The sequence below is a fragment of the Parasteatoda tepidariorum genome, chromosome 11, assembly GCF_982258835.1.
Source record: "Parasteatoda tepidariorum strain Cologne lab strain chromosome 11, Ptep-v5.0, whole genome shotgun sequence".
Taxonomy (NCBI): domain Eukaryota; kingdom Metazoa; phylum Arthropoda; class Arachnida; order Araneae; family Theridiidae; genus Parasteatoda; species Parasteatoda tepidariorum.
In genome coordinates, this window is record NC_141765.1 from 75,429,708 (window position 1) to 75,447,870 (window position 18,163).

Genomic DNA, 18,163 nt, shown 5'->3' on the forward strand with positions numbered 1-18,163 from the left:
AACACATAGTAAGGTATTAAACAACATAAAAAGAAATTATCAGACATTAATAGTAGTATAGAAATTAGCACATGTATAAAATAAACAAATTGGAAGTATCGGTTTGCAATAGAAAAAGTACCTTTAATATGGAATATGATTGCCTCTAGAAGCAATACAGCACAAACAGCGATGTGTGATGCTTTCAATTATGCGGTCTATCAGTTCAATAGGAAGTGAGAGCCATTGCTCTTGTAAAGCAGTTGCAAGCGTGGCAAGTGTCTGGGGGGGCGGATTGATGGCAGATACACGCCTCCCTAGAGCATCCCAAACGTGCTCGATAGGATTCAAGTCCGGGGATCGAGCTGGCCACTCCATGCGAGTAATTGTTTCCTGTTGAAGATAATCATCAACAATGCGAGCTCTGTGTGGTCTTGCATTATCGTCCTGTACCAGGAAGCAATCACCAATTGCCCCGGCATATGGGCGCACATAAGCATCAAGGATGTTGTCTCGATAAACCTGAGCATTCACGGTTCCCCTTGGAAAGACATGGAGGTATGTGCGCCCTCCTAAGGATATGCCTCCCCAAACACAGACACTGCCTCTTCCGTATGCATCTCTTTCACGGATGTTTGATGGATGATAACGGGTCCCAGGTTCTCTCCATATCAAATAACGTCTACTGTCACTTTCTAGACTAAACCTGGACTCATCCGTAAAGAGAACAGGCCTCCATTGATCTGACGTCCAGTGGACATGTTGTCGGGCCCACTGCAAACGGTCTCTCCTATGGCGTGATGTGAGCGGCACGCAAATGGCTGGTCGTCTCGCATACAGACCACCTTCGTGGAGCCTTCTGCGCACAGTTGACGTTGACACCAACCTTCCGGTGGCTGCAGCAAGAGAGGATCTAAGATGTGTCGGAGTAGCGGTTCTATTCCTGCGTGCACTTAATGTCAAATATCGGTCATCGGCACTGGTCGTAACAGTTGGCCGTCCTTGACTGAACCTCCTAGATGCCGAATCTGTGGTTTGAAATTGCCTCCAAAGTCTATGAACCACAGATGGACTCACATTTAGCCATCTGGCCACTTCTGATTGACTCTGCCCTGCCTCTAGTCTCCCGATGGCTCTCCATCGTAGTTCTTCAGGCAAATGATGCCTAGAGGTCATTATTACGAATTGGCTATCTCAGATTTTCAATGTCGCAATCACAGTAAAATTTGTGTGCTTTCTCTCAAACTTGGACTTTTATGCTCCAGGCAGATGACGTAAGCCGAGTGCAGCGCCACTAATTTGCATATTGCAATTTTACTCAGCTACTCTTAGTGGACAACATATGCAAATTTTGCACGGTTTGGCTTACTTTTGAAAGAGTTATCGCTATTTTTGTGATTTTTCCTTAATTTATGATAACCAGTGTATATATATATATATATATATATATATATATATATATATATATATATATATATATATATATATATATATATATATATATATATATATATATATATAGCATAATAATTAAATACAAACAGAAAAGAAAAAACGAAGAAAATTAAGAAAAACAATAAGTTTTATTCACTGCGCATAAGCTGCAAGTAAATAGAACTCATAAAATAAGTTCAAAATGTAGAGGAAGCATGGAAAAAAATTACATAGCAATGAAAAAAAAAGGGGGGGGGGAAGAAAAATAGTAATAAAAATAACAAATAACAAGAAACCGGGAAAAAAAATCCGAAAAAAGGGAAAAAAATAATAAAAATCCGTAAAATAAAAGATATAATCTTTTCATCAGCTCACACGATTATATCCGCAAAAAGGAAGGAGTGCTCTCTAATATTGTATCAATCTAGCCAAAGCAAAATATATCAATACAATAGCAAAAAAAAATTACTAAAAAATTACAGCAAAAAGTAAAAATATCAGGTAAGAACAGAAAATAAAATATAAAGAAAAAACAGAATAAAACATGAAATGAAATCTATAAAGCGAGTAGCAAATTTAAATTAACTTACATGGAATAGAATGATTTAAAATATTTTCGTAACAAGATTGCCAGATTGCAAAATATAAAGCCAAAAACGCAAAATGAGATAAAAGCATAAATAGAGGCTTTTGTATTAAAGTGCGTGTTTACTGAAGTGCGTTTGATTTGTTAGTTACCAAGTTAGCCTGAAATGAATATGCGCAAAGTAATTTAATACTGGATAATTTAAATAAGTTGACAATTAATAATTTTAGAAAATTAACATTTATTTAAGAAAAAAAAATTTAAATAGAAACGAGAACGAAACATGAATTGCCTGTTTTGCACATAATTTTTGCCACAGATTTGCCCGAAATGGATTTCCATATGTGTCACATTTACACTTAATGTAATGAGACAATTTAATCTTTTTAATTTTATCTAATCCTTTAATTCTCTTTAAACTATTTTCTTTTTTTTCAATATAGCAATTTTTATTTTACTTTCTTTTTGACCTCCCTCATGGTCAACCGTGACCTTCGCACTTCCTGTGGGTCATCGCACTTCCTATGGGAGAGAATCAATTCCTCTTTCTTTTTTACTTCTAACTAACCAATCTCTTTCCTTTAACTTTCAAACTCTCCACCTCTTTAAATTTTATTAGCTGTAACTTTTCTGGTCCTGCCCAGTTAAGGAATTTTTAAGTCACTTTTAGGAGATTCTCTTTTTGTGCTTTCTTCTTGCTGATCCTTTTTTTCCCGAGATGCGGTCCGTAACGAGAGATTTTTTTAAAAAATTTTTCTTAACCTTTATCTTAAATTAAATCCATAACTATAAACAATTTCTGTAAATTTAAAATCAACATTTTATACCTTTAATTTTCTTTAGCATTAAAAAAAAAACCTTCTCGAATTTAAGCTTTCTTTCCATATTTATTTTAAAATTTAAATTACTCGTTCTTTTATATTCTACTTTTATCTATGACGCCTTCTGTGTTTTAATTCTCCCGTCACCCATTTTAATAGAATGCCTTTCTTGTGTTAGTAGATGTGGTGAAAGATGTATGTTACAAAATAAAATGATATGTTAATAATTCCATCTTGTGCTGGAGAATTTATTTGCCTCTATTTTCATGATGATTGTCTTTATCATATCCTCCTGTATGTGTGTGGTGAGTACCTTTTTTATTGTTAAGGGAATTTGTAATTTTCTCATTGGAAACATCATCTTACTGTATTAAATGCCAAGTCTGTATCTGGATATAGCATGTCATTTCTCATTTTTATCTTTAATCTTAAATTTATTTATTTTTCACCCTTTTTCCAAATATGGTGATACCAAATTATCCAATTCGCTCAAAACTCACACTTTGTCACCCCCCTTTGAACCTATTGGGTTACTGTTATCCCACATTAGTATTGTACTACCACTTTCCTTAACGATCACATTCCCCTTTGTTTTATTACCTTTTATATATTTCGGCCTTAATTTGTTTATCATGACATTTCAATCATTTAATTATTTTTTATCATGACTATATCCAAATACAAGTAATTTACCAATGATTTCAACCCATCTATCAATTTTAATACGTAAATAGCTTTACTTTATTCGCACCAATTTATAATTTTATTAATCTCTAACAACATGGTAAAAATCATATAAATTGCCAAAGATTTTTTTTTCTTATTTAAAATAATATGCAATTAACTCAATGATTTTATATAGAATTTAATTACTTTAGTTGGGTGTTCATTGTTTTTTTATCAAATTTTGAAAGAGTTAACTATTTGTTTCTTGGATAAATAAACATTACTACATATTCTTTTAATTCTATTCATTTCATTAAAAGTGGTATTTAAATAGATGTTCCTAGAAACATTAGAATTCCAAGTAATTAGTTTATTTATATTAAAATTAAAATAATTTCTTTTATCGTAGAAATAAACAAATCAGACATTTTCTTCTTTAATAATACTCAAATCCAAAAAATTTAAATTAGTGTTATCATCATGATTACGGAGCAATATTAATACCTCGGGGTAAATATTATTTATTAAAATAGTATAATCTTGAAAATTAAATCATCAATAAATCTAAAAACAAATTTAATAATAAGAGAATATTTTTTTTCAAAATAATGCAAAAATAAGTTAGCTAAGAGAGATGAATAGTTAGATCCTTGTGGTATTCCATCAATTTGAAGAAAAATATCCTTTCCATTGTAAAGATAATTATTGAAAGGACAAAAATTAAATTGAATTTATAAATAATTGAAATCGTAATAAAGGGTATTTTTAAAATCATAGTAATAATTCAAAAGGACATCTTTTAGTTTAGATAGTTTAAAAAGATCCTGGAAATCAAAAGTAGCAATCGAATTATTTTTATTATGTTTAATGAATTCTAAAATCGGTTGATTAGTGATAATCCAAGAAAAACCTTCTTTAATAATATTGCTAATAATTTTATTTAAGTATTTAGAGAAAATGGTGACAGGTTTAGTTAGGTAAGCACTAGATCCACACGTGATTGTTCTAAATTTTATAGGAATTTTATGAAATTTAGGACTGATAATTAAGTAAGGAAATTGTATATTGTTCATTTTAGTTTTTAACCTCTTATATAAAGCTAAAATTTTTTTAATGACAATATTATTATTTAAATTACTAAGTTTAAAATTTTTATTATTTTTTAATTCCGTATTTAAAAGTTCAACATAGAATTTTTTACAGAATATTGCATAGTTATTGTTAGCTTTGTCTATGGGAGTAATTACAAAAGTTTTTTGTTGTTGCTTAATTGATTGAACAATTTTTAAAAAATTTGTTGAATTGTTACTGTTATTTAAGTTATCTTTATTATTGAAAATAAAGTTTTTAAAGTAATAATAAAAACTCGATTTCCATTCTGTTATCATATCTAAAGGTAACGAAAATCTATTTGATATCTTTAAACAAAAAATATTGAGATCATAAAGAAAGTATTTTATTAATTGATGTATGGTAAATGGGTCTAAATTTTGTGCCTTTTATCATTAAATTCCTAAGTTCTAAGTTTTCTATAATACTTAAATTACCAGCAATAATATGTTTACGATGTTTATCAACAAAATAAAAATATTTCTCTTCTTCACAGTGACATTCATAATCGGATACTTTAATCCTCCCTAAATTTTTGCTTATATCATTATAATTAAATATAGTTCTACCAAGAGATTTATTATATTTAAAGCTTTTAATTATGTTAAAATCTTTTAATGGAAGTAAAGTTTTAAAATTTTCAAAAATATTATGAAATTTGATCTTATCGAAAATAGGATTTTGAAAGTTAGCAACGAAATAATAATTATCTAAATTTTTCTTTTTATTTAGAGGAATTTTACTGATTTTGGCTTTAACAAGATCGAAACAAAGAATTTTGAAGTGTAAATTAATAAAAGAAAAGCTAATAATAAGATCTTGAAGCTTATATACATCATTATTAAGGGAGAAAACAAAATCTTTAAGTGGTTTAATATTATAATGTTTATTAAAATCTTTTTCCATATTAGAAATAAAATTTATATTTAATTTGTTACAATTAAGAGAGTTTTTATTACTTCTTGATCCCCGTTTACCTCGATTTGTAGGCTTATCTTTAATATGAAAAAGTGAATAAGTTGAGGAGTTATTAAAATTAATCTGTGTATGTTGGAAGGTATCGTTTAGCCCATATGACAAAATTGTTTCGTATAAAAGCATGTAGTAATTTTCTTTTTGTAGTCTTAAATCTTCTACTGTATCTAAAATATTAATTTTGACACCGTTAAAATTATGTTCTCTAAAATGATTCAGTTCCAGGTTATCGATATTTTAGTTTTAAAATTGAATTAATAATTACTTATCCTGTTGAATTGAACTTAATAATTACAATATTGAAGGTTATTTTATGATTCTCACCATCCTCACTACATATAAGGACTTTTAAAGACTCTTAAGATACTAGTTCATTAACTCCTAATATTTGGTTTCGTTGACTTCATAGTTGCAATATTCTTTTTTAAGGAACTCTGTAAAATATTAAAATACAGATGTTTACTTTTACAAGTACAAAATTCTTATCAAAATAATGACCTAAATTTTAAACAGGATACTTGACGATTTCAAAAATGTGAAGATGGAAATAAAAGTCGACATGTTTTGAGAGTTCAGAAGTTGGCGCCCATTCTCAACCCTCATCTGGTATGAAAGATTTGTGACTTTCATTTTTGAACGCTCAAAACATGCCTACCTTTATTATCATCTTTCAAATCAAACAAGTTTTAATCTTTTCGCTTCAGATTCTTGAGATTACTCATGTAACAACACAGTATAAGTCAGGTAATAACACAGTCACGCGATATTGAAATAAGTTTTACGTAAGATAATGACATTGGCTCTTAAATTGAAAAACTAATAATTAGTCACAACTTTCTGAACGAACTCAATGCGGTAAAAAGAATTTTTTTTACTGCTAACCTTAAGACCATTTTCTAAGGAAGTCAAAAAAATTCCGTTTATTATTGAATTTTCAAAAGTCGAGTGAGAAATGCTACAGGCATTAAAGTTAACTAGTTACAAGGACAGTTATTTCAAACAAGTTACGTCGCACTCGGAATTGAAAAAAAAATACGTATTTTTTAGTAATAGATTCAAAAAATTTATTGTAGATATGTTTTAGGGTATATTTTGGGCGTATTTTTACACCCTTGTTAACTTAAAATTATTATGCTATTAAAAATTATGAATCTTACTAAAATGTAGATATATTTCTTCCTCTCAAGTCCAAATTGGGCTTTTATAAATGTACGTTTTCTTAAGATATTGAAGGAAATATTCCAGTTTCGGTATCTGCAACATAGCAACAAAATGTTTTTGAATTAGCAAAAAAAATATTTTATTTTATAACGATCGTTGAAGAGCCAACCCGATTTCGGGTTTATGACTACTAATGTTCAACTCCGTATCTTTGTAATTTTGAACCCAATCCAGAAGACCAGGTAACTCCTGAATCAAATATTGGGAGAAATTTGCCTTCGTGCAGGACTTTTTGATGAAACTAGCCGGCGTAACTATGGAAAAGAAAACCAAAGAAAACTCCTATGTTTAGCCTGGCAGCAAGAAGACCAATCATTCCATGTATAACTGAAGATATTTTACATCAGCACTGCTGTTAGTGAGGAATTCTTATAGACCAGCCATTGTTGGGAATCGACCCCGGTTCACCTCATTGGAAGGCGATTGCTCTATCCCCTGAGCCATCACGACTCTTAAAAAATATTGTGGTTTACTTGAGTGGCTATAGGTCAGACCAACGGTGTAATATTAAATAGTTTGCTTAAAATAAATTACTTAAGCGATATGATTTAATACATCCGTAGTATAATAGACGACGGATATCCTTATAATTAATGTCGCTCTCAACAAATTAATGAAATGAACTTAAATAAATAACAATAGTTAAAATTTCTCATTTTAGCTTTCAAGTAATAAAACGTTTCGTTCAAGCAGATTCATGAAATAACGAAATTATTGAAAAGACTTCTGTGAGCAATATCATTTTATCTTTATGACAAAATATAGGTAGAACTAGTATTCTTAATCTCCGTAAAAAGTATTTTAAAAATCTCGCTGCGTATTTTTTTATTATATGTTCTCTGAAATGATTCAATTCCAGGGATAGTTGTAATATTGTTTAGATCTGAACGGTGTTGATTAATTCGAGTATTAAGAGAGTCACTGGTTTGTCCAACATAATACGAAAACCACAGTCTAACATATAAATAACTTTTTTAATTTTACAAGCAGATCATCGTTATTATGAATTACTATATGTTTTTTTTGTTGATATTAAGGCAAGTTTTAAATCTTTTATCACCACACGTTTTATAAGATGGAAAAATTTCAGGTATTGAATGCAATTCAAAAAATCTTTTGCTCTCAGAGTATGTCGATTCAAAATTCCCATCTGAATTAGGCTCTTCGTACCGGGTACAAAATGTAGAATAATTTAACATATTTTTTTGCGAGGTGCTAAATTGTTACTGCTCCATTCCTTTTTGCGTATATAATCGCGTGAGCTAATGAAGAGATTATATCCTTTTTTTCTCGAATTTTTATTATTTTTTTTTAATGTTATTTTAATTTTAAAAATTTTCTTCTTCTCTTTTCATTATTCTGTAATGTTTGAACTATATATGTGTGTGGGGTCGGCAAGAGTGGCCGTCTTTGAAAATAAAAAGAGACACTATTCTTTTACAAAACATAGATTGAAGAGAAATTTACATAAACACGGATGATTAACAATCACATAAATAACATAAAAAAATTAATGAGTAAGAGTTCGTCGTTACGATCTTTCATAATCATAACTCCTCTTTGGAGTCCATATACGTCATTTTCGGTTAGTTTCAAACCGCGCTCTTCTCTTAGGGAAATTCCCATTGCTTCCTTGTCATGCGCACAGGGAGCAGCTTCCAGCTTACATCGTCTGGCAGGACTTCTAGCTTAAGGCGACTTCTAGCTGACGGATCTGAGAACTGAGATCAGCTTGCAGCTTTGTGTACAGGAACTGGTACCACAGATCGGCCGTCCTGCATTTCGGCTGGTCCTCCAGCGACTCTAAAAAGAAAAAGAAAAGAAAAAGCAGAGCAGACTGAAAAATATAATTGATATCAAAAAATTAAATGTTTTAGGTTAATATCGTCTTTCATGAAAAAATCTTTCAGGTAAGAGTCAATCAGTTCAGGCACGTTCACTCTCTTGTCTTTACAAGTCTTTTGTTTCTTCTTCCACGGCTTCGTCTTCTTTTCTTTAACGTCTTTCGTCCTTTTTTTAAACGTCTTTCGTCTTGAACTTTTTCTACGTCTTTAAATTCTTTCGTCTTCTTTCACGTCTTTCGTCTTGAAATTCTTCTACGTCTTTAAATTCTTTCGTCTTCTTTCACGTCTTTCGTCTTTAAATTCTTTCGTCTTCTTTTACGTCTTTCGTCTTCTTTTACGTCTTTCGTCTTCTTTTACGTCTTTCGTCTTCTTCAAAAATCAAATTCACTTCTTTAGCAATTCATTTTTATCTTCAAAAATTACAGTCTTTATTTTTTGTCTTGGCAAGCACTAAAATTCTTGACAACTGTTCCATGACTTAAGGTATTCTGCACATGTTGTTGAGCAGTTGGGTCCTTCGTGACTTCCTTCTTTGACCACAGCATACGTATTTCCTCCTTTTACTCTTGTTATTCTGTAGGGGCTAAGGTGCTTAGGTTTTAGCTTCAAACGAGGTCCAAATTGAGTTCTTTTAATGGCAACTAAATTTCCAACTTCGTAAGATTTCGGCTCTTTTCTTCTTAAATTATAAGTCTTTCTATTTTCTTCTTGGATTTTAAAAATCTGTTTTTTTGCGTCTTTTCTCAATTCTTCTCTTTGGGCTTGAAATGAGCCTGAAATTCAATTTCAATCCTTTCTTTCAGTTTTACCAGTCCATTATTATTCAGTTTTGTCCCAAAAAGCAATTCGAATGGAGTAGTGTCAATGCTTTTTTGATAGGTCGAATTAATCGCTTGTTGAACTTTATTTGTATGCTTGTACCATTCAACTGGATTTTCTATGGATAATTTTGAAAGAATTGATATGATGGTCAGATTAATACGCTCAACTTGTCCGTTAGCTCTTGGTAAACCTGTTGTTATTAAATGATGTTTAATATTTCTTTTGAGCAATAATCAGCAAATTCACTGGAGGTAAATGTTGTCCCACTATCTGAAATTATCTGGGAAGGACTTCCAAATACAGTTTTTTGGATTTCTAATTTGGCTAAAGTTTCAGCTGACGTTGTAGTTTTCGTAGGATAAATCCATACAAACTTCGTAAAAGCATCTATTATCGCTAACACATATTTATAATTGTTATGGGTGCTCTCCAAAGGACCGAGATTATCAATATGAAAAGTTTTCAAAGGCATATCTTCTTTATGCAATGGATGTAATAGCCCTTCTTTCTTTCCTCTTTTATGATTCACCAGTATGCAATGAACACAATTTGCTATGATGTTTTCTATTTTCTGTCTAAGTTTGGGTATGAAATAATATTCTTCGATTTCTTTTTCCGTATATTTAATTCCCGAGTGCTTTTCTCATGAGCTGTTCTTATAATTTCGATTTGCATATTTTCTGGCACAACCACCAATTCTTTGACATTAACAATTTATACAAAATTCCATTTCTATTGCAATAATCTTCATAATTTGACATTTTAAGTAGTTCTTTTATAGTCTTAATTCCAGTATCTTTATCTTGGGCTGATCTGAGTCTTGGTAAAATATTATCAACTGTAACACAAAATACATTAATTGGAGATCGGCTAAGAGCGTCTACTTGAGCCATCTTATTTCCAGAACGATGCTCAATTATGTAGTTGAATTCCTGCAGCAAAAGTGCCCAACGAGCTACACGAGTTGACTAATCTCGTTTTGGCATAGTCTTTTCAAATGCAGCACAGTCAGTAATTATTTTGAATCGAATACCTAACAGATAGAAGCGAAATTTCTTAAGGGCTTCTACGATAGCAAGAGCTTCAAGTTCGTAGCTGGAATACCTTTTTTCAGCATCAGTCGTTTTCCTACTCATATAGTAAGTGGGGTGAAATAGTTTTTCATCTGGGGGTTTTTGCATTAAAAAGGCAATATATCCTTCTTAACTGGCGTCTGTGTGTAATTCAGTTTCGTATTTAGGGTTATATATTGAAAGAACAGGATTTTGGGCTAACAAAGATTTTAATTGATTAAACGTTTTCTTTTCTTCAATGTTAAACTTATACTTTCGATCTTGTTTTAGCAGGTCACTCAACGGTCTAGCTATTATAGAATAGTTCGGAATGAATTTTCTGAAGTATCCGGTTAATCCCAAGAAACTATGAATTTTTTTTCAAATTTGTTGGCTCTGGAAAGTTAAGAACTGCTTTGGTTTTAGAGGTAGATGGGAATATTTTTCCATCCTCTATCACATGACCTAAAAATTAAATGCGCTTCTTTAAAAAATGGGACTTCTTAAAATTAATATCAAGTCCATATTCACTAGCAATATTCAACACTAGATTTAGTCGTTCAATACCTTCTTCAAGGGAAGAAGACAAAATAATTATGTCATCTAAATATGGTAAAACTATACCCTCATTAATCAAAGTTCTGAAAATGGTGTTTATGAATCTTTGAAACACGGCGGGAGAGTTGCATAGTCCAAAGGGAACTTTAAGAAATTGATATTGTCCTTCATGTGTCACAAATGAAGTGTATTTTCTACTATCTTCATTTACATCGACACGTAGGAATCCATTCTTAAGATCAATTGTACTGAAAATTTTCAAGTCTTGTAGTCTATCTGAAATGTCTTCAATTAATGGGAGGGGAAATCTATCTTTTACAATTATCTTATTTAATTTTCTATAATCTATGCAAACACGAGGAGATCCGTCTTTTTTCTTAACTATTACAACGGGGCTACAATATTCGGAAGAACTAGGTTCCACTATTCCTTGTTTTAACCATTCAGCGACTTGAGCTTCTACAGTCTTTTTTTAGAAAACGGCAATCTGCGTGGCTGAGGAAATATAGGTATAGGTTCCTGATTTTTAACCAAAATTTTCAATTCACATTAATTGTCTTAAGTTTATCTGGCGCATAATCTAAAACTAATTGTTGTAACTTATTTTTTAAAACATTAGGAACACAAGGATCTATGTTAATTTCAACCTCATCAGATATAGTAAGATCGATTGGTAAAATAGACAAATAGTTTACTTCGTCAAAATACTGAATTTTATTTTTAATTGTGATACCCTTTTCATTGATAATTGATTCACCCTGCATTAAAGCATTAAGGCCTATAATAGCGTTATAAGGCATCATATCATTTTCTACAACACATATTTCAGAAAAATATTTGAAATCATCAATTTTAATACTTTCTTTAAAATAACCTAATGGAGTCACTGTTGATTTACCAAATCTGTTTAGAGTAGAATTAAAGGGAAATAGTTCTTTAGAGTTTAATTTATTAAAAACTGATCTTCTGATTAAAGTGGCTTGACTTCCTGTATCTAAAGATTTCACAGTTATCAACTACTGCCATTTTAAACAACTTTGGCTCTACACTCACATTTAAAGTAGCAACTTCCGTTTTTGCATTTGATTTTGGACATTGCGAAGCTTTGTGTCCAAACGCTTCACATTTAAAACACTTTAAACCCTTATCTTTATGTATGCAATATTTTGAAATATGATTTCTTGAACCACAATTGTAACACAATTTATTATTAAAAGTATCAACATCAGTATTATACCTTATCTTTTCATTATTATTTTCATATTTATTTATATTCCTATTTGAAACATCTTTTCTTACATTATACCTATCATCATATTTTGCTTTTGTTCTATCATAAGAATTATATTTACTATCAAAGTCTTGTTTTGTTTTGATTTTATCGAAAGCACTTTTATTCTTTGCAGAATCACTTTTTATTATTTCATAGACTTTAAGTTTCTCTTTAAATTCGGAAACATTTTTGCAGCCGTACAAAACAATCTTGTTTTCATGTTTATCATTAATTCCCCGTAATTACATAATGCATAAAAGCAGCATCATCTATTTTTCCGAAATTACAGATCTCTTTCATCTTTAAATAATATTCTTGAACGGGTTCACAATCCTTCATTCTACGTCTACTCAAAAGATCATGCAAATTAGCAGAACTAATTTCAAAAGAAAATTCATCAATCAAAGCTTCTTTTAATTGTTGCCATGAATTTATGTCCGGTACAGTTCTGACAAATAAAGAGGCGTTACCACCAAGAGATCTTTTAGCAAAAATAAATTTTTGCAATTCAGACAAATTAAACAATTTTGAAATATTTTCGAAATGTTCGATCCAATGAACAATATTTTCATGCCATTCGGTATTATACTTAGAAATAGTACTTTCGATATCAGAATAATTAATAGCAACATTCTGAAATTCAAAGTTTCTACAGGAATTATTTTTATCTTTTAAACAAGAATCAATGTTTTTATTTTCATCATTGCACAGCATTGCAAAATCATGTTCCTTCTTTTTATTCAAAGTTTCAGTTTCGTTTCCGCAATTGTTTACGTCTTCGTCTGACTCAGAACTAGACGTGTTGGCGTCGTTAACGAGCTTTGAAAGTTTATTCAAATCCATTAACAAGGTCAACATGTTAATTGCAATTTTTGTTTTATTGACTTCATATGAAATATTTAGAATATTGGAAACAGTTATTACTTGGTTAAGAGTGAATTCTTTTTCGATATTTTTTGATTTATTTTTAAATTCTTCGCTATCTAAAGTAAAATTGAAGCCATTAAAATTTCTTAATCGTTTTCTGTTTGACCGATCGCCTTCTACATCGAAAATAAACTTATGGAGAAATTTTATTTTGTCAGTCTTAAAATTCTACGATGCTTTGCTTACTTCCTTAATGTCGTAAAGAATCATTTTAATCAATGAATAAAAGTCTACGTATCCCAATTGTTGTTGCAGAGATGAGATTAAACAAGAAACGAAAGTTTCATCACAACGTTAATCGGTTACTTGCTGTTCACAAGAATGAAAAGTATTTGTTTTGAGGAAAATCAAAATTGTTATCAATTAATTCAGTATCCAATTTTTCATCAGTCAATTTCTTTACTATCAATTTATTCACTATCCATTTATTCACTATTCAATTTTTTCATTATCCTACTTCTGAGTTTGTGGGGACGGCAAGAGTGGTGACGTCTTTGAAAATAAAAAAAGGCACTGTTCCTTAAAAAAAAAACATATATTGAAGAGAAATTTACATAAACACGGACGATTAATAATCACATAAATAACATTAAAAAATAAATGAGTAAGTGTTCGTCGTTCCGATCTTTCATAATCATAACTCCTCTTTGGAGTCCATATAAATCTTTTTCGGTTAGTTTCAAACCGCGCTCTCCTCTTAGGGAAATTCCCATTACTTCCTTGTCATGCGCACAGGGAGCAGCTTCCAGCTTTGTGTACAGGAACTGGTACCACATTTATATATATATATATATATATATATATATATATATATATATATATATATATATATATATATATATATATATATATATATATATATATATATATATATATATAAAAGTTCAAAATGAAGAATAAAACAAAGAAAAATAATAGACATATGAAAAAAAGGGGGTGGGAAATAATAAGTAAAAAAATAACAAACAACATTTTATTTAAAAAAAAAAAAGAAAAAAAAGAATTGTTAATAACAAAAAAACCGGAAAAAAAGCCGGGAAAAAAAAGATATAATCTTTTCTTCAGCCCACACGATTATATCCGCAAAACAGAGTGCTTTCTGATATTGTATCAATAAAGCCAAAGCAAAATTTATTAATACAATAGTGTGAGGAGCACTCAAAAAAATTTTTTTATAAAATAACTACATAAAAAAAGATCATAAAAAGTAAAAATAACATGTAAAAACAGATCATAAAATAAAAAGAAAAAACATTAAAAAGGGGGGGGGGACTATAAAGCGAGTAGCAAAATCATAACAACTTACATGGACTGTTATTTTTCAAGAATGATTTAAAAATGTTTTCGCAGAGAGATTGCCAGATTACAAAATATGAAAACAAAAGATGAAAACAAAAGCGCAAATTGAGTGTAACAAGAGGGTTTTAAAGTGTCGTTCTTACTGCACTGCTGAAGTGATTTGTTATTCTGGGTTTTGATTTGTTAGTTACCAAGGATGGGCCCGAAATGGATGTGCGCAAGGTATACTGGATACTAAATACTAAATAATACTAAATATAATAATATAAAATAATAATATATTATATAATATATAATAATAATATATTATATTATATAATAATATAAATATAATAATATAAAATATAAAAATACTAAAAAATAATACTAAATTAATACTGGATAATTTTAAAAATTGATCATAAATAGTTTTAGAAGATAGATGTTTATTTAAGAAAAAATATAAAATAGAAAAGAGAAACATAAATTGCCTGCTTTGCAAATAATTTTAGCCGCGGATTTGCAAAATATGGATTAGCACATAGAAAAATTATTTAAATTATCAAAGAAAAAATTTTAATAGATAATTTTAACACGGATTTGCCCGAAATGGATTTGCACATGGAAAAATTAACAAAGAAAAAATTTTTTAGCAGATAATTTTAACCACGGATTTTCCCGAAATGGATATGCACATGGAAAATTATACAAATTAATAAAGAAATTTTGAGCAAACAATTTTATCCACGGATTTGCCCGAAATGGATTTGCACATGGAAAAACTGTATAGATTTACCAAAGGAATTTTTAGTAAATAATTCTAACCACGGATTTGCCCGAAATGGATTTGCACATGGAAAGATTAACAAGGAAAAAACAATTTTTAGTACATAATTTTAGCCACGGATTTGCCCGAAAAGGATTTGCACATGGAAAATTGTATAAATTAATAAAGAAATTTATAGCAAACAATTTTATCCACGGATTTGCCCGAAATGGATTTGCACATGGAAAAACTGTATAGATTAACAAAGGAAATTATTTAGTAAAGGAATTTTTGGTAAATAATTCTAACCACGGATTTGCCCGAAATGGATTTGCACATGGAAAAATTATATAAATTAACAAAGAAATTATTTAGTAAATAATTTTGGCAATGAATTTTGGCCTGAAATGGATTTGCACATGGGAAAATCATAAAAATTAACAAAAAAAAAATGTTTAGAAAATATATCCACCAAAATATACGATTAATTCAATAATTTTATATAAAATTTTATTACATTAGTTGGGTATCCATTGTTTTTTATCTGATTTTGAAAGAGTTTATCGATTTGTTTTTTGGATAAATAAATATTACTACATATTCTTTTAATTCTGTTCATTTCATTAAAAGTGGTATTTAAATAGATGCTCCTAGAAACATTAGAATTCCAAGTAACTAGTTTATTAATATTAAAATTAAAATCATTTCTTTTATCGTATAAATCAACAAGGCAGATATTTTCAACTTTCATAATACCCAAATCCAAAAAATTGAAATTAATATTATCATCATGATTACGAAGTAAGATTAATTCCTCAGGGTATATATCACTCAATAAAACAGTAAAATCTTGGAAATTAAAGATAATTAAGTCATCAATATATCTAAAAACAAATTTAATACTCAGAGTATAATTTTTTTCATAATAATGCAAAAATAAGTTAGCTAATACTTATTGTTTATAATGATACTTATTGTTTTTCTTAACTTTCTTAGTGTTTTCTTGTATTTATTTTTATATATAGTATATATATATATATATATATATATATATATATATATATATATATATATATATATATATATATATATATATATATATATATATATATATATATATATATATATATATATATATATATATATATATATATATATATATATATATATATATATATGTGTGTGTGTGTGTTCAAAATGAAGAAAAAAACAAAGAAAAATAATAGACAAATGAAAAAAAAGGGGGGAAATAATAAGTAAAAAAATAACAAACAACAGTTAAAAAAGGAAAAAAAAAGGTGAAATTTTATTTAAAAAACCGGAAAAAAAGATATAATCATTTCTTCAGCCCACACGATTATATCCGAAAAACAGAGTGCTCTCTGATATTGTATCACTAAAGCCGAAGCAAAATATATTAATACAATAGTGTGAGGATAGTGTAAAAATAACAACAAATAAAATAGATCACATGTAAAAACAGAAAATAAAAGAAAAGAAAAAAACATTAAAAAGGGGGACTATAAAGCGTGTAGTAAAATCATATCAACTTACCTTGGCAGAAAGTTTTTCAAGAATGATTTAAAAATGTTTTCGCAGAAAGATTGCCAGATTACAAAATATTAAAACAAAAGATGAAAACAAAAGCGCAAATTGAGTGTTACAAGAGGTTTTTAAAGTGTCGTTCTTACTGCACTGCCGAAGTGATTGTCAGTTACCAAGGATGGGCCCGAAATGGATGTGCGCAAGGTAATATTATACTGGATAATTTTAGAAATTGATCATAAATAGTTTTAGAAGATAGATATTTATTTAAGAAAACATATAAAATAGAAAAGAGAAACATAAATTGCCTGTTTTTGCAAATAATTTTAGCCGCGGATTTGCACGATATGGATTAGCACATAGAAAAATTATTTAAATTATCAAAGAAAAACATTTTTAATGGGTAATTTTAACACGGATTTGTCCGAAATGAATTTGCACATGGAAAAATTAACAAAGAAAAAAATTTTTAGCAGATAATTTTAGCCACGGATTTGCCCGAAATGGATTTGCACATGGAACAATTGTATAAAATAATAAAGAAATTTTTAGCAAACAATTTTACCCACGGATTTGCCCGAAATGGATTTGCACATGGAAAAACTGTATAGATAAACAAAGGAAATTATTTAGTAAAGGAATTTTTAATAAATAATTCTAACCACGGATTTTCCCGTAATGGATTTGCACATGGAAAAATTATACAAATTATCAAGAAATTATTTGGCTGTGGATTTACCTGAAATGGATTTGCACATGGGAAAATCATAAAAATTAACAAATAAATATGTTTAGTAAAAATATCCACAAAAATATACGATTAATTCAATGATTTTATATGAAATTTTATTACTTTAGTTGGGTATCCATTGTTTTTTATCAAATTTTGAAAGAATTTATCAATTTGTTTTTTGGATAAATAAATATTACTACATATTCTCTTAATTCTGTTCATTTCATTAAAAGTGGTATTTAAATAGATGATCCTGGAAACATTAGAATTCCAAGTAACTAGTTTATTAATATTAAAATTAAAATCATTTCTTTTATCGCATAAATCAACAAAGCAGATATTTTCAACCTTCATAATACCCAAATCCAAGAAATTTAAATTAATATTATCATCATGATTACGAAGTAAAATCAATTCCTCAGGGTATATATTACTCAATAAAATAGTAAAATCTTGGAAATTAAAGATAATTAAGTCATCAATATATCTAAAAACAAATTTAATTTTCCATATTAGATAAAGTCTTTTTCCATATTAGAAAGTCTTTTATACTTTTATACTTTTATAGACCAA

The 18,163-nt window shown here is 29.1% G+C and overlaps 1 protein-coding gene across 2 annotated transcripts in view; it reads left to right on the forward strand.

Moving 5' to 3' along the window:
• LOC107452999 (uncharacterized) overlaps positions 1-18,163 on the forward strand; it is a 108,494-nt gene that overhangs the window by 21,814 nt on the left and 68,517 nt on the right. The window contains exon 1 of one of the 2 annotated variants that reach the window (XM_016069653.5): positions 2,673-3,125. The exons of the other annotated variant lie outside the window; for it this stretch is intronic. Within the exon in view, the coding sequence (XP_015925139.2) occupies positions 3,038-3,125 (88 nt within the window). The 5' untranslated portion in view covers positions 2,673-3,037. Of the gene's footprint in view, positions 1-2,672; positions 3,126-18,163 lie in introns of those variants that run through there. 2 annotated transcript variants of the gene reach the window in all.